General features: G+C 40.6%; 2 protein-coding genes across 2 annotated transcripts; both read left to right on the top strand.

The window, feature by feature from the left end:
• Window positions 1–5,577: 5,577 nt before the first annotated feature.
• LOC140370975 (dynein axonemal light chain 1-like) lies at window positions 5,578–9,459 on the top strand. Its single transcript, XM_072458256.1, has 7 exons — window positions 5,578–5,638; window positions 6,578–6,687; window positions 7,382–7,437; window positions 7,526–7,581; window positions 7,691–7,817; window positions 8,883–9,023; window positions 9,413–9,459. The coding sequence occupies exons 2-7, from the start codon at window positions 6,653–6,655 to the stop codon at window positions 9,457–9,459; spliced, it is 462 nt and encodes a 153-aa protein (XP_072314357.1). The 5' UTR covers window positions 5,578–5,638; window positions 6,578–6,652.
• Window positions 9,460–11,114: 1,655 nt separating this feature from the next.
• On the top strand, window positions 11,115–17,004 carry tedc1 (tubulin epsilon and delta complex 1). The gene is made up of 8 exons (XM_072458255.1): window positions 11,115–11,418; window positions 12,499–12,583; window positions 12,887–13,155; window positions 13,938–14,075; window positions 15,025–15,096; window positions 15,168–15,254; window positions 15,348–15,491; window positions 16,702–17,004. The coding sequence occupies exons 1-8, from the start codon at window positions 11,275–11,277 to the stop codon at window positions 17,002–17,004; spliced, it is 1,242 nt and encodes a 413-aa protein (XP_072314356.1). The 5' UTR covers window positions 11,115–11,274.
• The last annotated feature ends 7,465 nt before the right edge of the window (window positions 17,005–24,469 follow it).

Below are 24,469 nucleotides of genomic sequence, written 5' to 3'. Positions count from 1 at the left end.
ATGATAAACACGGGTTTTTGGTTGGTACATATACGTTTATGCATATCTAATTTAGCTAGACAAATAAAAAGGTTTATAACAAAGGTTTGGTCCTTATTGTTTCTTATCATAAAGAATAAAACAAAAAAATAATATAATAATAATAATCAAATAAAACAAAAACTTCATAGCTCAGGTTAAAGTGCATCACAAACAAATCAATAATGTACCTAGATCATTTTTCATTCATTTTCTACCGCTTGTTCCCTTTCCGGGTCGCGAGTGACTAGAGCCTATCCCAGTGACTTTGGGCCTTAGGCGGGGTACACCCTGGACATTGGCCAACTCGTCGCAGGGCCAACACAGAGACATGGACATTACAGACAGTTCACTCTCACATTCATCCACTAGGGCCAATTTAGAGTTGCCAATTCTACCTGACACATGCATGTCTTTGGACGGTGGGAGGAGCCAGAGAACCCGGAGAGAACCCACGGTAACACGGGGAGAACATGCAGACTCCACCCAGAGAGATCATGTGATGTTGGTCTGGTCCGGGAATTGAACCCATGATCTCCTCCTTTCTTGGGAGGCAAGAGCGCTAACCACCTTTGCCACCGTGCACCGCGTACCTAGATGATAGAATATAAATATATAAACTATCATTATTAATTATTTTGTTACTTTTAAGTCTTCAAAGTGTGTCTTATGTTTAACCATTATCATCACTTGTTTGACTAATTTTCTTCTTCTTTGGTGTTTTATGTCGGCTGGTATCCAAGTGCTACATTACCGCCAGAATTTATTCTTCAGACTTTATATTCTTTAGACTTTATTCCAGAGCTGACTCTTCTTCCTACACTGATTACTATGTAGGAAGAAGTGTAGGAAGTGTAGGAAGTGTTGTTGAATTCCAACATCTCAGGAACTCATGGGCTTTGAAACACCAAAGTAATAGAAGAAGAACTTCTTAAAGAATACAACAAAGTCTGAAGAATAAGGTCTGGCGGTAATGCAACACTAAGGAATAAAGTCTGGCGGTAATGCAACACTCGGATGTCAACCGCCATAAAACAACAACAACAACAACAACAACAACAACTTGGACGCCAACCGCCATAAAACAACAACAACAACAACAACAACAATTTTGTATTCTTGCATAACAACCGTAACCGTGATGTCAGAATTCTGCGTTGTCAAGGCCAAGATTCTAGAACGTTCTTTACATTAAGTCATAGGCAACGGTAAATGCGGCGGAGGAGAGTGGATCGGGGATGGAAGACATTCTGGACGGCGTGGAGGAGCAGCCTTTTCTGCCTGCACGTGCCCGGAAACGTAAAAAGTCCCTTAGCTCGTCCGAGGGTTCTGGGAATGAGCAGCAGGATGAGGCTGAAGCTATTGATATCCGGGGTGAGAGCAGAGACTGTAAGGTGATCATAAAGCTTGCACAGGATAGTGCATCCTTTAAGGAGTGGAATTCAGTGGCATTGTCAAAGAGCCTAACTGTAGCTGTGGGAGTGATCAAGAGTGCGAGTGTCCTTAGAGATGGCTCGCTGCTGGTCGTGTGCAAGGACGCGGCTCAGCAACGGAAGGCGATTGGAACTAAACGTCTGGGTGGAAAGGACATTCTTGTGTCTGATGCTGAAAGAAACACGGTCAGAGGAGTTATCGTAGGTGTCCCTACGGCGACGTCTGTGGATGAAGTTAAGGAGAATTTGACTGGAGTTACGGTGGTGGACGCTAGGCGTTTGAAGGTGACCCGGTTTGGGGTAAGATGTGACAGCTTGTCGGTAATGGTAACACTTGAAGGGAGGTGCCTACCTAGTAAGGTGTTCATTGGGTACATGTGCTATAGCGTCAGGCCATATGTTCCGCCGCCCCTGCGTTGCTTTAAGTGCCAGCGCTTTGGGCATATTGCAGCGGTCTGTAGAGGGAAGCAAAGATGTGGTAAATGTGCAGGAGATCATGAGTATGGGAAGTGTGACGTGGGTGCAAAACTGAAGTGCTGTAACTGTGGGGAAGAACATAGCTCTGCCTACGGGGGATGCAGGTTTAGCAAAAGAGCTGCTGAGGTGCAGAAAATAAAGGTCTCTCAAGATATATCCTATGCAGATGCAGTCAAGAAAGTTTCAAGTAACGAGTTTAGAGTAAATACAGAGAGAGGAGCCAGCGCTGCTCCCAGCCAGGGCGAAATGAGAAAGGCCAGCATGGCTCCCAAGAAGTGTGAAGGTTTCAAGAGTGGAGGTCCCAAGTGTGCAGGTTCCAGAATTAATGAGAATACCCTGGTTGTGGATAGAGAGGATGTTGTACTCTTTATGGTGGATGTTGTAAACTGTGCTGCTCAGACTCAAAGCAGAACTGAAAGGATCAGGATCATTGCTAAAGCTGCAGGGAGATTCCTTGGAACAAAGGAGCTTGATTGGGCAGATATAGAAAACAGGCTAAAGGCGCTAAATGGGAGTCGGAGTGATTGGGGTCTGCTTTTGGGGAGTCAGGGTGATCAGAGTGACGAGATGGGGGTGGGGGTGGTCTCCTGTCCTCGTCCAGTCTCGTAGACGCACGGCTACCAAGCAGCGACATCAGTGGACATATTAAAGCCTATAGAATGAAGCCTGAAGAATAAAGCTGTACGGTGGAAGCACCGAACGTCAAAGAAGGAGAGGAAGGTGAAGAAGAGTCTCCCTGGAATAAAGCCGGTCGGTCTCTGAAACAACAACAACTATTCTAGTCACAAAGACATATCATGACCTCATGGGCTTTGTAACACCAAAGCAATGGAAGGAGTACTTTTACGGACTACGACAGAGTCTGAGGACTTGGATGCCAGCCGCCGTAGAGCAACAACAACAACAACAACTACGACAAAGTCTGAGGAATAAAGTCTGGCGGTAATGCAACACTTGGATGCCAACCGCCATAAAACAACAACAACAACAACAACATCCATGGTACTACGACAAAGTCTGAGGAATAAAGTCTGGCGGTAATGCAACACTTGGATGCCAACCGCCATAAAACAACAACAACAACAACAACTACGACAAAGTCTGAGGAATAAAGTCTGGCGGTAATGCAACACTTGGATGCCAACTGCCATAAAACAACAACAACAACAACAACAACAACAACAACAACAACAACAAAAACAACGGTGGAAGCACCGAACGTCAAAGAAGGAGAGGAAGATGAAGAAGAGTCTCCCTGGAATAAAGCCGGTTGGTCTCTGAAACAACAACAACTCAGAAGTGTGGTAAATGTGCAGGAGACCACGAGTATGGGAAGTGTGACGACGGAGCAAAACTCAAGTGCGTAACTGTGGGGGAGAGCATAGCTCTGCCTACGGGGGATGCGTGTTCAGCAAGAGGGCTGCTGAGGTGCAAAAAGTTAGAGCCTCTCAAGGCCTATCCTACGCGGATGCGGTCAAGAAGGTGTCTGGTAGTCAGGTGACGGTGGATGCAGTGGGGGCTGCCAGTGCTGCTGGTGTCCTAGGCGACAGGGGAGGGGGCAGCGTTGCCCGCGGCCAGGGGGAGGTCCCCACTGGGATGCCTGTGAGTGTGGCTTCCACGGGCAGAGGCCCTGTGGGTGCGGAGGATGTACTGGTTGTGAAGAGGAAAGATTTCTTCCTCTTTATAGTGGAAGTGATTAACTGTACTGGGCAAACCAAGAAGAGATCCGAAAAGACTAAGATCATCGCTAAGGCTGCAGGGAAGTACTTTGGAGCTGGGGGCCCCGAGTGGACGGAGATAGAGGATGCGCTGCGGGAGGGCGCCCTGCCCCATTCTGGCAGTGGGAGTGGGGGGGCTCCCGATGCGCCGTCAGGTTCCGGGGGCTCATAATGGCGGTGGTTGTCTTGCAATGGAATGCGCGTAGTCTTCGTGCTAATGGCCAGGAATTTAAGCATTTTGTCTCTACCTTGTTGAACAAGCCTCACGTTATGTGCGTGCAGGAGACTTGGTTACGACCTAGGTGGGGTTTTGGGATACAAGGGTATGTGTGTGTTAGGAATGATAGGGAGCAGGGTAGAGGCGGAGGTGTGGCTGTGTTTGTCCGAGATGACCTAAATTACGTTGTTGTCAGTGTGTGTAAAGCGCCGGAGGCCCTGGCGGTGAGGGTCTGGCTGGGTGGTGAAGCTGTTACTGTGGTTAACCTTTATAATCCGTGTGGTGAGTTAACGTTAGAGTCCTTACATAGTATCGGTAAGGATGTTCGGGGAAAGGCCGTGTGGTGTGGGGATTTTAATGCGCATAGCGCTTTGTGGGGCGGTAGTGGTACCGATAGGTATGGGCAGGTGGTAGAGGGTTTTATCAATCAAAGGGAGTTGGTTTGTCTGAATGATGGGGGTGGGACCCGCTATGATATAGGGGACCGGTGCGGAAAGTGCAATAGAGGTGGGGGGTGTTGGAGACTGAGCCGAGGATGAGGAGCAAGAGGATGTTCTAGCGCGCTTGGACTTCATGGGCCTAGAAACGCCAAAGTGATGGAAGAAGGACTTCTAAAGGATAAAACGACAAAGACGTCCCATGACCTCATGGGCTTTGTAAAACAACAAAGACGTCCCATGATCTCATGGGCTTTGTACTTCCAAAGCACCGAACGTCAAAGAGGGCGAGGAAGGTGAAGAAGAGTCTCCCTGGAATAAAGCCGGTTGGTCTCTGACACAACAACTATTCTAGTCACAAAAACACATCATGACCTCATGGGCTTTGTAACGCCAAAGCAATGGGAGGAGTACTTTTACGGACTACGACAGAGTCTGAGGACTACGAAACGTCTGAGGAATAAAGTCTGGCGGTAATGCAACACTCGGATGCCAACCGCCATAAAACAACAACAACAACAACAACAACAACAACTATTCTAGTCACAAAGACATATCATGACCTCATGGGCTTTGTAACACCAAAGCAATGGGAGGAGTACTTTTACGGACTACGACAGTCTGAGGACTACGAAAAGTCTGAGGAATAAAGTCTGGCGGTAATGCAACAATTGGATGCCAACCGCCATAAAACAACAACAACAACAACAACTATTTTGTATTTTTGCACAATAACCGTAACCGTGATGTCAGAATTCTGCGTTATCAAGGCCAAGATTCTAGAATGTCCTTTACATTAAGTCAGAGGCAACAACAAATGCACTTTTGCTGCCAACCGCCATTAAAAGCAACAACAACAACAACAACAACAACATTGGAGTGGGTTCACCTGTCGTTAAAAGTCTGCTTTGATTGTCTTTTCAGAGACAGAGGCCAGTGCAGCGCCATCTTGAATTCCTCTTCCAGTTAAGATTATAGTTCCACACACAGAACATGGTGAGCGTTTTCTGACTCCTTTTTCAACCATTTCTCCTCACGATCCTTAACTAAAGATGATGCTACGATGTTTATTATGCCAGTAGCTGCTAAATGCTAGTTTAACGTCGCCGACAGCTAACGACGGCTAAGTAACTTCAATTAGCTAGCTTGGGTTGCCTTTTCTATGTTTGTCATAGCGTGTACCGTCACAACAATTGTAGCTATTACGTTATTTATACATACAATTATAAATTCTGACTTGCTTGTTGTTATGTGTGACTAACATAGCTTTAACTAACTTCCTCCATTTGCTGTTTCTAGGCAAAAGCAACAACTGTACGAGAGGCTCTGGCCAAATGGGTGAGCAGCTTGTCTTTCATAGTGTTTTTTTTGCAGTGTGGGTATATTCATTTAATTTGATGACTAGAATAATGAGAGAACCCAGTCATCTGGTCTGGTTTTGGTGTTCGTTTGCGAGCATAAGAGAAATCTGATCATCAAAAACACCGGGTGAAGGATTTTTAGAGTAATGTTTGTATTCTGGAGACAAAGTGCATTTTTTCCTCTTTAATTTTTTGACTTTCTCACACTGTTTTCGCCCTTTGTCGTGTAATTTTCCTCGTTCCAAACCTGCACACGTGTGAAAAGTCAGAAAAAAAAAATGGGGTTAGTTATGTCAGATGTGACTGTTTACATGGAATTTCAAACAAATAACTCCAGAAATAAGATTAGGTTCAGATTTTTGGTGTGCATGTAAAATATAATGGAGTTTGAGACAAAAAATCCACACACAAGTCTAAAAACAACCTGCATTTTCATATTGGCAAAACAAAATCACACTTAGTTGCTCTTAGTAATACAAAAATGCACGGTCATGTGACGATATAAAGCATAAGCCGCCACAAAAGATAAGCAAAATTGCAACTTTGGCGACGAATCCCGAACAAACTACAAGACCGAGGAATACCAACAAGAAACACATGAAAAATATCTACAAAAAGAACCTTGAATGACCAAAATTGGACAGAAAAATGCCAAAAAACGCACTTTCATAATAATAACTACAAGAAACACGTGAAAAATATCTACAAAAGAACCTTGAATGACAAAAATCTGACAAATAAATGCCCCAAAAACGCATTTCTATAATAATAACTACAAAAAACACTTGAAAAATATCTACAAAAAGAACCTTGAATGACCAAAATCGGCCAAAAAATGCCAAAAACGCATTTCAATAATAATAACTTCAATAAACACAGGGACAAATACACTGATCGAGTGTCATGTCGGTTGCAGGAGGAGAAGACGGGAGAAACAGCGAATGAAGCCAAAGTGGTGAAAATCTTCGGTCAGATTCCGCCCATAGAGAAGATGGACGCTTCCCTCGCCACGCTCACCAACTGCGAGTAAGTCTCACAAAAGAAATAAAGTAGAAAAAGACTCTAATACTGGCTCATTCATACTCATTCAAGTTCACTCTTTGCCAGTGTTTTCAGCTGTCGACGAGGAAATCTTTACTTTTTCAAAGATTATTTTTACGTTTATGAAGCTGATACAGTGAAATGATACGTGAGGCCGTGGGAAAGACTGCCCACACTAATAGATATTAACGTGATATGTCAGCACAAGCCAGTTAATCCAATTTTTTTGTCTAATTAAATCAGAGAAACACCCAATTCTCTATAAAAAACTTTAAAACTTAACTTCATTGTCTGTATGACGCTGTTGTAGTAAAAACTTTAAGTATATTTGTTGTGGTGATGGGATTGAACAGATTACATCAGAACTGTGTAATAGTCATTCCCTAATTGTGAAATGTATTACCGTATTTTCTGAACTATAAGTCGCACTGGAGTATAAATCGCACCAGCCAAAAAATGCATAATAGAGAAGAAAAAAACATATATAAGTCGCTCTGGAGTATGAAATGTGGTTGCAAGTGTGAAAATGACAAATAATATCACATATAAGTATATAAGTATAAATATAAGTATAAGTCACACCCCGGCCAAAACTATGAAAAAAGGTGCGAATTATAGTCCGGAAAATACAGGTAACTATGAAATGATCGTTACATTCGTATTGTATTCATCTTTGCAGGCAATTATCGCTGTCTACAAACTGCATTGACAAGATCACGAATCTCAACGGTCTGAGTGAGTTTTGATCATCGAAAATGATGTAAATCCTGCTCATGTTTTTAGTATCGGCCTTTGCAGACGAGATGTTTTGTTTCCGCTGCAGAGAATTTAAAGATATTATCCCTGGGACGAAACAACATCAAAGCACTGACTGGGCTGGTGGGTTTCATCCAGATACTCAGATACGATATTCCCCCGATGAGATATTCTGATTAAATACATTGATAACCCACAATATCTGATTAAATACATGTTTTTCTGGATGCAGGAGGCTGTGGGCGAAACACTGGAGCAGCTGTGGATCTCGTATAACTCAGTTGAGAAACTTAAAGGTGTCCAAAATCTGAAGAACCTGAAAGTGTTGTACATGTCCAACAACCTGGTCAAAGATTGGGGTGAGTTAGATTGTTTTTAATTATTATTATTATGAAATTGTCGCTAGCAGAGGCCAATGTCCCTTTCTAATCGTCAATTATAAGGCAATATAATGTTAAAAAATAAAGAAAAATCAGATGATACACTTTATTCATGAATATTCTCTATCTTGAAGTCTTCAGTCATCATATTTCAACATCTATTTGGTTGAAAATGTCCTTTAAAAGTCTCGATGTACAATAGAAATGATCGTTTGACCCGTCGACTACTGAACTAATCGTTAACTATGCGAATGAATTGAAGCTTATAAAAGAAACCAATGTATTTAAATTGGTAACAAGGTCCGTTATCCCACTATATTTATGCAAACACACCACAAAATCTGCATTAAAACACAATATTTTCTCCGCCCAAATCTGTAACGACCGAAGTGTAGAGATTTGGCTTGAATGGAATAACTTTAACTGTCAAAGAGAACAAATATCGCTGGATCAACTTCTGCCACTCATATTGTTTTACCATGAGGCTGAGCTGTATGAAACCTATCACTCTAACTATTTAAAACAATTCTAACTAGCTTGTTCGGTTCATAAAAGTTGACATGGTCTTTCTCCGCCGCCCCTGGATGAGTTTATGTGTTTTTGAATGAATGTAATGTTTTATTTTAAGCTATTCTCAAAAAAATATTTCACCTTTCAACTTCATTTTTGTCGCGAGAGAAGACTTTGTGTCAGTTTTTGTTTGTTTTTTTGTGTGGCCAGGTCCAGTAATTACAGATAAATACGCAACAGACCAGGACAAAGTACCGTATTTTCCGGACTATAAGTCGCACCAGCCAAAAAATGCATAATAGAGAAGAAAAAAACACATATAAGTCGCACTGGAGTATAAGTATAAGTATATAAGTATGAATATAAGTGTAAGTCACACCCCAGCCAACACTTATAGTCCGGAAAATACGGTATTTACGCTAGGACGGTTAAAAGTTTTTCGGCTCCGTTTTAAACTACGGGGAGTCTCGGATGTCGCGTCGTCGTCTGAAACCGTTAATCATAATGTTTTATCTCTTTTTTTCTCTTCTCCAGTCGAGTTCGAGAGGTTGTCCAAACTGATGTGTCTGGTGGAGCTGGTGTTTACCGGAAACCCTCTGGAGGATAAGCACTCGTCCGAAGGGAACTGGTCGGAAGAGGCATCGAAGAAAATTCCCCATTTAAAGAAACTGGACGGTAAGAATGAGATGTTATGTTTGTATTTAGGGGCAAGACATAGTGACAAAAATGAATGTACCGTAACTGGAACATAACATTAACCACAAAGGTACAGGAATATCACTTTATATCCTTGTTTGAGTCTTTATACTACACTACTACTACTACTTTATGCATTTTGATTAAAGACAATATACTTAACATTCTAATTTTGCATATCTTTAAAACTATATTATGCATTTTGTTATGTCATATCGCCCTCCGCTATCAGTATTAATGTATTTTTAAAATCAAACTGTATGGCATAAAACCTATCTGCCTTTCATTTGTTCAGTCCCAGGGATTTTAATAAAAATAGTGGTATGTAATGATTTTGTTTGGTTATTGTCGCTATAATCTCTTGGTAGGCGCGCTGGTGTTCAGAGAAAATGTGGCGGAAGAAGACGAGGGCTGAAGGACTCAAAGATTCAGTTGAAGTTATCTGGACTAGACCGTAAACAGAGATGTTTAAAAACTGTAAAGAGCTGTTATAAAGAGGGTATTTGTACTATTGTTTTGTAATTAAATACAAAGGACTTGATGCTTAAAATAGCATCTCAGCGCTGTTTTGTGAGAGCTTCCTCCGCCAAATACTGCATTTGTTTTGGCACATTTGTACAAAGGTTTAATTTACGAATTTATCTGTGATTGTCACTTTGTGTGTATAAATTAGTCTATTGTACTTTATATAATTTAGGTTCATTTAAGATGAGATAAGAAAAGACATTCCTTTATTGTCCCACATGGGGAAATTTCATTGGTGCAACACAGGAAGATACAGAGGTAGATACAGAAGAAAAGAACAGATCATTTACATGAATATGTGTCACGACAGCACATAGATTGCACATGAATTTCACAGTAATTGCACATATGACAGAATTGCACATGGTTAGGTCAGTATTGCGAGTGTTCAGTACCAACAGTGTTTGTTATAAAGTCTGACAGCAGCAGAAGGAAAGACCTGTGAAACCTCTCCTTCACACAGCGAGGGTGGATCAGTCTCTCACTGAAGCTGCTCTCCAGAGTGGACAGAGTGTCCTGCAGGGGGCGACACTCATGGTCCAGCATAGATGTGAATCTAGCCAGGACCCTCCTGTCCCCCACCTCCTGCACTGAGTCCAGAGCACAGCCCAGGACGGAGCTGGACTTCTTGATGACTCTGTCCAGCCTCTTCCTCTCCCTCTCTGTGATGCTGCTGCTCCAGCAGGCCACACCTACAGGAGCTGATGCCACCACAGAGTCATAGAAGGTCTTCAGGAGTGGCCCTGTCACTCCAAAAGACCTGAGTCTCCTCAGGAGGTAGAGCCGACTCTGGCTCTTCCTGTACAGTGCGTCTGTGTTATGAGTCCAGTCCAGTTTGTGGTTCTGATGAACACCCAGGTACTTGTATGAGTCCACTCTCTCAATGTCCCGTCCCTGGATGTTCACTGGTGAGGGGGCAGTGGGGTGGTGTCTGCGGAAATCCACCACCATCTGCTTGGTCTTCCCCGCGTTGATGAGGAGGTGGTTCCGCTGACACCAGTCCACAAAGTCCTGCGCCAGTCCTCTGTACTCCGCGTCATCGTCGTCCGTGATGAGTCCGATGATGGCAGAGTCGTCAGAGAACTTCTGCAGGACACAGCTGTCCGTGTCATGTCTGAAGTCTGCAGTGTAAAGGGTGAAGAGAAAGGGCGCGAGGATTTAGTGAGAGATTCTACATTTCATCCTTTTCTGTACCGAAAGATTTAAAGAATTATGTTTTAATGAATGTCGCATGTTGGCGTTTGTCCATTGTTTTTTATGTTTTAAATGACAAATGTTGAGATTTTTTTGTACTATTAAACTACTATTTAATATGCTTTTTGTATTGATTTTTTACTATTTACATCAATGTGTTAAATTATATTTGTCAGGGTAAAAAAAAACAATATATAATCTACTATTTCTATTCATAATTCATTTAAAACATAACGAATAAGTCGTTTATTCGGCATTAGTTTTTGATTGGTCAGCCCTATTTCTTACGACGTTCTGATTGGCCAGTACCGACGTCTGTTACGCACCGTTGCTGTGGAAACGAACCTCGAACCAGGAAGTAGCTCCGTACCGCGAAATATCAACATTTTCCTCCCCAAAAAAGTGAGTTATTAACGTATTTCCACAAGTCCACGTCAAAATACAATAACGTCCACGTCGTAGCAAGATTTCGGCGCAACATAGAGTTATATTTGTTGTAAAAAACAAAACAATGCAGAAAAGTAAAGCGTCGGCGAGTGTCGAGGTGAAGCAGGTGATTTTAGCGCTGTGCAAACTTCTGACCGCGGCTGGACTCGGCTCTGTCCCCAAACCGGAGACGTTTAGACGGGCAAAGTTTGGCGGCGGACCCGATGTGGTAAGTTCTCCATTTACGATTTTATGACCCAAATATCTGTGGTCATGATTATTTTCAATATAAGGACCCTTACTTTTGTGGTATATTGCACTAGAGAATTGTATGTGCTATATTCTGCTCCTCTTAATGTGAAAGTGTTATTGTGTGCAATAGAGTGTCATTATTAGTGCTCCCCAATAGAGGGCGCACTTGCCTTTGGTTGCATGTTGTTACCAGTTCGCGAGCAAGTGATGCTCCGCATGTACCTGTGATAAAGGTGAGATTAAAACACACGACGGAAATTGAGATGTTGTTCTACTTTATTTCGGCCAAGATACAACAACTTTTATTTACATCTATTATTTGCCCAGCCAAAAACTTAAAGTGCCTATGACAGGTTTTTACTATTTTCTAATGTTGACTTTATCTGCTGTATTTATACGTGTTGTACATATAAATGATAGTTTTACACCAATCCAGTAGGTATTTGTGGAGAAAAGGTAGAAAAAATGTATTGGAAATGACAGGAAGTGACATCACAGCAGGTACACTCGTTCCAGACAAAGTTTATGCAGGATTTACACAAAAGAAACGGCTTTTTATTGACTCGCTAAACATTAATTCAACAAAATAAAGTCGCTCTCATGTATTTTTATTTGTCACAGTTAAAAAAGGCAAAATTAGATTTGTTTTCTGGGTAATTTCCTAGTGTGATGTCATCGGTCACAAACAGGAAGTGAAATTATAAACCTGAAAAAAAATTGCTATTATGTGATAACATTTTATATATATATATATATATATATATATATATATATATATATATATAAACATAACAAAACAGAACATAACCGCCTGCTATAAATGATAAATATAGAATATAAATCTTAACTGCATTTTAGTTCAATGAGTCGTCCGACCTGTAGGGGGCACTGTATTTTATTGTGAGTTAGAACTACAGTGTTTATGTTTTCTGATATTATACATTCTGAGCGTTTTGGGGTTCACGCTGATGCATTTTTCTTCTGTCATTCTTATCTAATTAGTGTGTAGATGAACTGACATATGTATAAACTTTTGGTCGTCGTTCTCTGTTTACAGGAAGAACAGCTTTGGGAACTTTTGGCTGAAGTCCTTGGAAAAACAGACCCTGTTTCCCTCGCGGTCGGCAAACACCCAAAAACAGGTCAGAAAACCTGTCGATTCCAGTTTATAATTCTCTTAATCTTAATAAACCAGTTACATAGTATAAAATAGTTGTGAAAGCAAAACAAATATCAGCTCTTTCCGTGTTTAGTTTATGGATGAAATAACTTCTGCTCCAACAACGCTTATGCACAAATCTATAATAAATCATTCAAAGAAGTATAAGTTGCACCCTTCCAAAACTATGAAAACGGGTGCGATTTATAGTCCGGAAAATACTGTAATTCCTCGGTTATGACTCGTTTCTAAATATCCTCCGTGTTACATTTTGTCCCGCGCGCAGAGCGTCGGGAGCTGGTGTCCACGGGGCTGTGGCGGACCGGATACCGCGCCGACTGGGTTTACCGAGAGCCTGGCGGAGGGGAGGAGCCTGGCGGAGGGGAGGAGCCTGGCGGAGGGGAGGAGCCTGGCGGAGGGGAGGAGCCCGGGGGCAGCAGAGACCTCCTCCTCGCCCTGGCCTGGCTGGTGGCCGGCGGCGCCCTGGAGAAACTGCTGTCGCGGCGAGTCGAAGAGTTGGACAAAACTCTCCTCACGTCCGGAGCCGTGAAACCGGTACGTGATGGAAAATGCTGTGGTTACTGGGATTATTTGGGCCGCGAGATCAGTTACTTAAAGGTGGAAAGGACGATTTTTTTCAGCAATTTTTTGTATCATATTTCCTCGTGGCGTGGATAAATCATTTGTCCTGCCACGTATCAATCATAAAACGCACCTACCGCTCACCTGCAGCCGCGTCAGGCTCGTCCACACGTTTCCGCGTGCCTAAGCGCATGGATCCATCATAATATCATAATATAGTTCCCTCAGTGTACGGGACAAAATGAAGACGGAGAAAGACAGTTCGAGCTGACTCAGAAGTGGACAGAAATCTACGGGAGACGAGCGATGCGATGCGCTCCGTTGCGCTGATAAACAAACGCACGTGTGTGTTGTATCGGTCCACACGGGGGAGTGGCATGCGCACTTCCACCTGCGTTCTCAAATCACCGAAAAATCGTCCATACCGCCTTTAAGTAACTTTTTTAAGATATTGATACTTTAAGACACTATATGTTTACTCCTACTACTGCTACTTTCAACAATATGAAAGGATTTTTGCACCGCTCCTTCAGATATGATTTAGTCTTTTTCATTTTTGTGTTTTGTCTTTTGAAAATACCTGATTTTTTTGCATTTTTTAAGGTTTTGTCGCTTCAATGACAGAAAATTCAAGCTCCTTTTTAAACTAATTCCTCTTGATGTTGTCTTTTATGCTTTGTGTGTGTGTGTATATCGCCGTAGTAACACTAATGGGACTCGTGTGTGATATTGTGACGTTCTTTCTGGTGCTGAAGGAGAGCGCCGGTGTTCCAGGTGAACTCCGCTTGGACTCGGACGCTCTGCGGCGGCTCCTGTGGCGCCTGGGCTCGCTGAGGCACCAGGGCCGGGTCCTGCTGTCCATGCGCCTGGAGCGGGCGCGTCTCCTGCACAAGGTCAGAAGGTCCAACGCTCCTAGAGCTTTTCTCTAGTGTCACTGGGCAAGACGTTGTCACAGACTCATAATACAGCGTGTCATATATATATATCATCATGTGTTTATGTTGTAAATATATAATGCAAGAATAAACCAAAAAGAAATCCAGGCTAAACCAGGTCACACACAAACACACACACGGTGATTACCGTATTTTCTGGACTATAAGTCACACCTTTTTTCATAGTTTTGGCCGGGGTCCGACTTATACTTGTATTTATATACTTATACTCCGGAGCGACTTATATGTGATATTATTTGCTATTTTCACACTTGCAACTGCATTTCATACTCCAGTGCAACTTATATATGTTTTTTTCTTCTCTATTATGCATTTTTTGGCTGGTGCGACTTATACTCCAGTGCGACTTATACTCCGGAAAATACCGTATTATTATTATATTATTTGATGATTCAGGCGATTATTGTAAACCAACAGAAATGCCTGTAATTGTCTTTGTTATGTTAAGTATGATGTAACACATGAAAGTGGCAGAAATATCACATTTTACTGTACATATATATATATATATATATATTTTTTATATATATATATATATATATATATAAAATATATATATATATATATATATATATATATATATATATATTATATATATATATATATATATATATATATATATATATATATATATATATATATATATATATATATATATATATATATATATATATATATATATATATATATATATAATTAGAATTCTCCAAAACAACAATTGCCGTATTGTGCGATATTTCCAAACGTCTTCCACCTCTAAAACAAACAGAACCGACGTGAAGACCCTGAGTACCACCAGAGGGAGCTAAACACTTGAACAGATGCATAGGCTACAGACATTTTGTAAAAAATGTCAAACTCGCACCTAAACTCTTTTCATTATTAGATTTTGAATTTGGACCTCCCGCCACACGAAGGCGCTGTTTCCTCAGACGAAGGCTCCGCAGTGATTAAAGCGGTAAACCTGTTTGTTTTCGTTCGATTCATCTTTTGTCCCGCACGTCTCACTCCTTCTGTTCGGTTCTGTAGGACTGCGCGTGTCTGCAGGAGCTCTGTGACCTGCTGGAGGCGTATCTCAGGTGGAAACGGGCGGAGCCTCTTTTCTGGACTTGGATGGTGAGACACGAATAACTACGATTAACACAATTAACTAGTTACGCCCAGTTTGTGGCTACTACGGTACGACTCGTGTGTGTGTGTTTTTTTTAGGACAGCGTGGTGGACGGTCATCGGGCAGATCTCGGCGCCAGAGGACACGCCCGGGCACCTGAGGGCGGCTCTGTTTGTCTCCATGGAAACCGAGGCTCGGGGAAGTTGGAGGAGACGCTTCAGGTGCGCGACGAGCCACTCTGTGTGTTTAGAGAGTGAAACGCGGCGAGCGAGGCGAGCGATGCCGGTGCTCGTCGCTCGTCGCAGCGACCTGAGGGTTTTAGAAAACACAAAATAATTAAAATTCCGTGGCATTCTGTTGTTAGATTGTTTATTGATGCCAACAAGTCTCGACACGCGGTCTTCGTCAGGGTGATGCGTGCGTTGCTGTATTTATGCTTCGGTTGTTTTTCTCCTACATTGCCCATCGACTTTTTGAGGTATTTCTGCGTGAATCCATTTGGTTTTGTCTTCGCCGTGACGTATTAAAAGTGCAGATTATTATGTCACATTTGTGTTCAGTTTTTCCACCGGTATCAGTTTCCAGTTTTGGAATCACGACAACATATTTTTTGAGTAGAAAACAGTAGTTTTTTTCGTACCTTGATAGTTTCGGCTGCACTCTGTAGCTTTCCTCAGAGTCCAGCTGGAACTCTTCATAAGAAAAATAATATTAAATGATATCAAAGCCTAATCGGACTAGAACAATATAGCCTTTACAATGGGATAAAACATACATGCAAAAAGTTAAAACTGGACTGATTTTGATCAAACCTCTAATTGCGTCGTAGTCAAGTTGTTCATTGTGCATAAGCCAATGAAAAGGACACACATTTTGAGCGTTTAACATCAGAAAAATGTATCTGGAGTCGTGTTTTGCTTCATTCGCACTCGTTTCATTAATCCAGCGTACAAGGTCGTCTTGTTCTGAGTTCTCAGTTTCAATTTCCCCGAATAGTTGCGTCACAGGTGGAAACACAGACTTAGATGTGTAGTTTTTTTAGTCCATTAACCATCAACTGACTCGTTCTGCTGTTAAATTAAAAACTCGTGGCTCGATTAGCATAGCAGTCCTGTTGCCTTTTTTATGTATTTTATTTTTTGTAATATAATAATCTTATTATTATTATTGTCATTATTATTATTATTATATTTATTTGTATTATTATTATGTTTTCCTAATTTCTTATACATTTTATTTCTTTATTTAATTGATAGTTAATTCCCGCTGCTGAGGGCGCGCCGATGCCTGAATACCTCATTCAAAACAGAGATGTGTTTTCTGATTTCAGACATAGTTTAAAGTTATAAAATGTGAAACTCTAATGCCTCTGAGATCAACAGCATGTTTAAAAAGCATGTTTAAAAAGCATGTTTTTAGCAGCTTTACATTTCATTCTCTTGTACGTTTCAGGCCGAACCAAACAAAAGCTCTAAACCCCACGGTGCTGGAAGAGCAGAGGGCGGAGTCGACCCATCGCTCCTCCTCCGCCCTGTGCCGCCGCTGCCCCGCCTTTACAGGCCCAAGCTCCTGAAGGCGGGGCCTAAACCCGGCCCCGGATCCCCTCTGGAGGTCTCTGCGGCCGAGGCCTCGCGGCTCCTCGCTCGGACGGAGGTGGAGCTGCTGCAGAAGAGGGACAGACTGAGGAGGAAGAACAGGGCGATGGTGGAGGAGCTGGTGGAGGAGCTGCAGGGGCTGGTGCTGATTCCACCTTAACGCTTCTGTCTTTATTGTGTCTAATGTGTCTCGTTTTAGAAGGTTAATGGCAAAAATGTATACCTGGATGAAACATGCCGGAAAATGTATTTTTTAAGTTTAAAGTATTGCATAAAACATGATAGAACTGTATAATGAACTAAAAGGTCAAATTATTTTCTTTATATTAAAGATTACATGGCGTTATATACACAGTGGTTTTAATTGCTCCTATCATAGATGTTGTACTTGGATAACGCTAAACAATTACAATATTATAAATGTTTTGATCCATCAGAATTCATTTTTATTTTGTTAACTAAATTACGACGTTTTTGTAAAATTGATACATTTTCTTCTTTTCTATACAAACACTAACTTATCCTGGGTTTTACAGCAATTCACAATTCAGACTGAAATATCTGTTGAATGGGCAAAAGTCCTCATCATGCCGCTTACAAACAGGACGCCAAAACCTACATATAATCCAATCCATATAATCCTCCAATAACGCATTCTGAAGTGCAATAAAATGGTGACGAAAATAGAGGATGAGCAATAATATATGAACTGGATTTATGTCGCTGACTCAATAAACTATTCCAGATGCATCATGTTATTGAGCTGCCATAAGTAAATGAATGAATTGTCATCTATACAGCCCAAATCTCACAGTGGTACAACAAAAACCCAACAAAAACGCCCCCACAAATACAATAAAAATGTATTTCCAGGGTAAATAAATATAATACTTTGAATATTGCCCCCTGAAAATGATTTAGATAATGTAAGAGAATGTCTAACAGCAGCAGAATAGAAACGTGCAATAAAAAACAAGATAAATAACTTTAAATATAGACTTATTGTTCCATCTATCATTTATTGAATTACTGTTTTTTATTTATTTATTACTATCGGGACATGAAACCCATAAATAAGAACAGAATCTCACTACAGTATAATGTGAAATTTCTGTCCCTTTCATGTTTTTATGTCATACATTTCTGTTGGTTTACAATAATTGCCTGAATCATGTTATATTTTTTATTCTTACACATTTTATTTTAGCTCTGTCTTTACTTTTTTTAAACTATTCTTATTCATTGTTGTAAATTGCGCCTGGGCATTATTCCAAGATTATTCCCTTAATCGATAATAATAACCATAAAAATTCAGTGGTTTTAACTCAGTCTATAGTTTATAGACATCTTAAATAAAATAAAATAAATTAAATTAAAAAAAAAAAATCCCTTAATTTAAAAAATAAAAAAATAAAAATGAAATAAATACAAATAAAAAGATTAAATAGATACAATAAATCAAAAAAAATAAATAATAAAATACAAATAAAGTACTTTTTCATCTGGCGGTTTCCGTCACATTTACTTTACATTGACTGTTCGATTTCCTAAAGCTGGTCACAAACCTGGAGTAAATGTCACATGTGAGATTTTACTCGTTGAGTCGTTAAATCGTGAGTTTTTTCTTCACAATAATTGTAACACTAATGTTTGACATTGTGACGTGTGTAGTTACCTCACCGTCGTTTGTGTTACCTTCTTGTTTTGTAACGTTTGATCCCTGTCCAGCCAAAAGACCATTTTTAACATGCAATTCTAGCTGTAAAATGCCTATAACCTTATAATTCAGTACAGATTATGCACTAAAATGTAAAAACTATCACGTTAGTAGCTGCTTAAAACCCTTGACTAATAAAAAAGTCGGGTGCATAACTATATTCCCCGGTAACTATGTTCCCCCCTTTTCTATGAACGGGGGAACTACGCTAATACTAGCATAGCATAGGCTACTGGTTCAGGTTCCACAACTACAAAAGATGGTTTTACAGCATAAAATATAGCAGCATATAACACTAACCCAGGTCTCAGGGAACATAGGTACAGGGGAACATAGGTACAGGGGAACATAGGTGCAGGGGAACATAGGTGCAGGGGAACATAGGTGCAGGGGAACATAGGTGCAGGGGAACATAGGTGCAGGGGAACATAGGTGCAGGGGAACATAGGTGCAGGGGAACATAGGTGCAGGGGAACATAGGTGCAGGGGAACATAGGTGCAGGGGAACATAGGTGCAGGGGAACATAGGTGCAGGGGAACATAGGTACAGGGGAACATAGGTGCAGGGGAACATAGGTACAGGGGAACATAGGTACAGGGGAACATAGGTGCAGGGGAACATAGGTGCAGGGGAACATAGGTGCAGGGGAACATAGGTGCAGGGGAACATAGGTACAGGGGAACATAGGTACAGGGGAACATAGGTACAGGGGAACATAGGTGCAGGGGAACATAGGTACAGGGGAACATAGGTACAGGGGAACATAGGTACAGGGGAACAAAGGTACAAGGGAACATAAGTACAATACAGGGGGACATAGGTACAGGGGAACATAGGTACAAGGGGAACATAGGTACAGGGGAACATAGGTACAGGGGAACATAGGTACAGTACAGGGGGACATAGGTACATGGGAACAAAGGTACAGGGGAACATAGGTACAGGGGAACATAGGTACAGGGGAACATAGGTGCAGGGGAACATAGGTGCAGGGGAACATAGGTGCAGGGGAACATAGGTGCAGGGGAACATAGGTGCAGGGGAACATAGGTGCAGGGGAACATAGGTGCAGGGGAACATAGGTACAGGGGAACATAGGTACAGGGGAACATAGGTACAGGGGAACATAGGTACAGGGGAACATAGGTACAGGGGAACATAGGTGCAGGGGAACATAGGTACAGGGGAACATAGGTACAGGGGAACATAGGTACAGGGGAACAAAGGTACAAGGGAACATAAGTACAATACAGGGGGACATAGGTACAAGGGGAACATAGGTACAGGGGAACATAGGTACAGGGGAACATAGGTACAGTACAGGGGGACATAGGTACATGGGAACAAAGGTACAGGGGAACATAGGTACAGTACAGGGGAACATAGGTACAGTACAGGGGAACATATGTACAGCACAGGGGAACATAGGTACAGGGGAACATAGGTACAAGGGAACATAGGTACAGGGGAACAAAGGTACAAGGGAACATAAGTACAGTACAGGGGGACATAGGTACAGGGGAACATAGGTACAAGGGGAACATAGGTACAGGGGAACATAGGTACAGGGGAACATAGGTACAGTACAGGGGAACATAGGTACAGTACAGGGGAACATAGGTACAGCACAGGGGAACATAGGTACAGGGGAACATAGGTACAGGGGAACATAGGTACAAGGGAACATAGGTACAGCACAGGGGAACATAGGTACAGGGGAACATAGGTACAGGGGAACAAAGGTACAAGGGAACATAAGTACAGTACAGGGGGACATAGGTACAGGGGAACATAGGTACAAGGGGAACATAGGTACAGGGGAACATAGGTACAGGGGAACATAGGTACAAGGGGAACATAGGTACAGGGGAACATAGGTACAGGGGGACATAGGTACATGGGAACAAAGGTACAAGGGAACATAGGTACAGTACAGGGGAACATAGGTACAGTACAGGGGAACATAGGTACAGGGGAACATAGGTACAAGGGAACATAGTTACAGGGGAACATAGGTACAAGGGAACATAGGTACAGGGGAACATAGGTACAGGGGAACATAGGTAAAGGTGAACATAGGTACAGTACAGGCGAACATAGGTACAGGGGAACATAGGTATAAGGGAACATAGGTACAAGGGAACATAGGTACAAGGGAACATAGGTACAGGGGAACATAGGTACAGCACAGGGGAACATAGGTGCAGGGAACATAGGTGCAAGGGAACATAGGTACAGGGGAACATAGGTACAGGTGAACAAAGGTACAGGGGAACATAGATACAGCACAGGGGAACATAGGTACAGGGGAACATAGGTACAGGGGAACAAAGGTACAGGGGAACATAGATACAGCACAGGGGAACATAGGTACAGGGGAACATAGGTACATGGGAACATAAGGCTGACCCCAAAAAAGAGTGGTGATCAAAAAAAGGCCGTGTCAAGACAGTTTTTATGAATTCAAGCCATTTTAATCAGCTCAGACATTATATTTTGCAGAGTGTGTGTGTCTTGTGGACTCGTCAGGTTCGTCCGGACGAGTCGACGACCTGGAGCTTCTTCATGTAGGAGCTGAGCCACTTCTGCCTCTCCATGGACGCCAGCAGTTTACTCCTCTCTCTGAAGGCTGCGCTCACCACGCTCAGGCCGGGCCAGGACAGCCCCGCCCTGCCCAACACAACAGCACAGTTCAGTCGCCTTCGGATGCGTTTGCTAGTGACGTAATCAAATTTATTTGAGTTTAAATAAAAGAAATAAAAATTTAATAAAATAAATACAATGAATAAAAATAAATACAACAAATAAAAATAAATGCAATGAATGCAATAAATGCAATAAATAAATGCAATAAATGCAATAAATAAAATAAATGCAATAAATAAAATAAATAAAATAAATAAAATAAATAAAATAAATAAAATAAATAAAATAAATAAAATAAATAAAATAAATAAAATAAAATACAAATGGATAAATAAAACAATAAAAATGCATAAATAAAACAAAAAAATAAATTAATTAAATGAATTAAATCAAATAAATAAAATAGATAAAATAAATAAATTAAATAAATTAAAGTTGTCTCAAGTCCAGAGTAGATGTCCCATTTAGTTCAAAGCCTGTCAAATTTTCGTTCTACTTTATTTATAGGAATTGTGATATTTTGTTATAGTGTATGTTAATTTTAATTTCTTCCACTGAATCGACGGTTAAATTAAAACCGGCGTGATATAATAGAGACGGGGATCGTTATAAACATCACGTACAGCCTTCGCAGCTCCCTCTCGTCCCGCGTCCCCGTCGTTCGGCCTCGCCCCAGAAGACTCGGCGATGACATCACGCGGATCGTCCAGTCAGGGAAGGCGACGCCCCGTCGGTCCCGCTTGAGTACCTCTGACCTGTCGCCGCGTCTAAAATCAAGAGTTAGATAGAAAAGAAAAAGAAAAGTCTCTATCCGTCTCTGATCATGGAGAGTAAAAACGACAACCTGCTTTTGAAAGTGTCGGACATTTAAAAAAGACAAACAAGTCCTTACGTGAGGACGATTCTCGGTCGGGAGAAGGCGGCGGTCACCAAAGTCAGACCAACGGTACAAATCAATGCAAAGTGTAGGCGAGGTGCAGTGGTCAGCTCCAGCATTCTCACTGAATACAAACGAAATGAAGGTCTTACAAATTTGACATAAACTGGACTAAATGAGACTCAAATTTTGGACATGGCGCGTTTTAACCTGACTCTTTATTTTCATCTGGATGCATTATTCTTTAAACGGTCATTTCAAATAATATACACTTTGTTTATTTTTCCTTTTTTTCTGTCATTGCGGTTGTTGTCATTGTAAGTTTTGATCTGTGTTTTTCTTTAATAAAAAAGGATAAAAAAGAAAAAAATAAGGTCTTAAAAGCGACTAAATAGTCAACAGAATTAAAGAAAAACCTAAATTTGCAACTTTGAGAAGAGTCGATTGGCAAAAAACAGATTAGTGCCATTTTAAAACATTATTTATTTTACTGCAGTCAAAGTATTATTCCATTCATCCTTGAGAAAAAAACACTCGACATTATTTTCTAATTTTAGCCACTAGAACATGGTATAATAAATCATAATTGATACTTAATAAAAAAAGAGGTCAGTCTTACAGTTTTACTTTCACTACAAAACATCCCACTTTGAGTATTTTATTAGACGTTACTATGGGACATTACTATGACACAGTGGCTCACACATTTCACTATATTAACCCGAAATAAATAAAATAAGTCGTAATAAAATGTTTAATAATTTAGGGACCACAATAACGATGTTTCGAATAATGTAGAAATAAGTGCAAAATTATGAAAAATATTCTATGGTCATGTAAATAATGTACATGCAGTGAATACTAGCTTGTAAAATCCAAATACAAAAAGTTGTCAGATTTATTTTTAAACTTACGCAGTTTTCCTTTGTCAAGCTGCCAGTGGAAGTCCGGAAATCAGGAATAAAAAACAAACAAACAATCTGGTAATATTGCTTTACCAACCGAAGCATAAAAAATGACTTAAACTATGACTTACTACACAATAAACACTATCTTATAAATACAATATTCTGCAAGGTGCTTGGTCAGGTCATCCATGCTGCAGAGTTATATAGTGGTCGTTTTATATAGTAACACACACACACACACACACACACACACACATTGTTATGCACACCTCTCTCCAGATCAAAAACGTGTGAACTCTACAAGTGGCGGAGCTCGTTAGTCTCCTGTTTCCTGACATCATTTGTTACGTTTGTTGACCGTGTTTCCATTTATAACTCACGGCTCGTCACACATGAATGATTACTACGAGACGGGGCCGTTTTAGATACATATTTAGTACATTTTTGTCACATTTAGGGCTGGATGTTTTTATCGTGAAAAGCAAACAAATAAATAAATAAAATGAATTCTTACTGAGCTGTGTCTCATATATTTACTTATATAGTGCCCCTCATTTTCATTATTATCATTCTTATTATAAAATCTCAAGTATGTGGTTAAATTATGTTAAAGTGTTTTTTTAAATGTATTCTTTTTTTTTATTTATATACTATTTAAGAAACTGGCAATTACATATATATTTTTCTAAATGTATTCAGCACTAACACTCCACACACAGAGGTCACACAGAGGTCAATTAAACCTGCAACCTTTAGCGATAAGGTGAAAGGTGCAGCCATTTGCACATCTGCTGCTGCACGTGATCCAGTTTCATATGGTCAAAGATCGTTTTTATAAAGCAATAGTACGTTACTTTCTGGAGGTGTAATAGACGGCTAAAACCATCATTCTGAACGTTTTCCTTAGATATAAATATGTTTCATGCCACAAAGGAAACACGCTCCTCCAGGCCAAGTACGAGTCAGGTTTGTGGAGATTCAAGCACTCTCACTGTAAGGATGCTAGTTATTTAATATGATTTTCAATGCAATTTAAAAAACAACAACATGCTTTTATTTAATCATTTTTTTGGCAAACATGTTAAGTACTGGGGCTTTAATTGAAAGATCTACAGCCAAGTTTTTGTGTAAAATTCAACGATTAAGTTTGTCTTTCAGGAAATTAGTATTGAAAGCCATTTTTACTTGATCTTAATGAGAAAAAATAAATAAATTGGAAGTTGTGATCAGTCAATATGGGGAAGAAACATGATTTATTTATTTATTTAATCTATTTATTTATATTCATTTCGTTTTTTAATTTATTCAATGTATTTATCTATTTATTTCATTTATTCTATGTTTTTTATTTATTATCGCGTTCATGCAGAAATGGTGTGGAATGAGAATGAGGGTTGACACGGAAACGACGCGCAAGATACGTTTTTCTTTTATTTACAAAACAAGTTAGGATTACATGTAAAAAAAATGCAAAAA

Source organism: Eucyclogobius newberryi, unplaced genomic scaffold (genome assembly GCF_026437365.1).
Source record: "Eucyclogobius newberryi isolate DKJ021-1_F unplaced genomic scaffold, fEucNew1.0.hap1 SCAF_21, whole genome shotgun sequence".
Lineage (NCBI taxonomy): Eukaryota > Metazoa > Chordata > Actinopteri > Gobiiformes > Gobiidae > Eucyclogobius > Eucyclogobius newberryi.
Note: the sequence above shows the minus strand (reverse complement) of the source record. Positions and strands in the feature narration are given on the sequence as shown.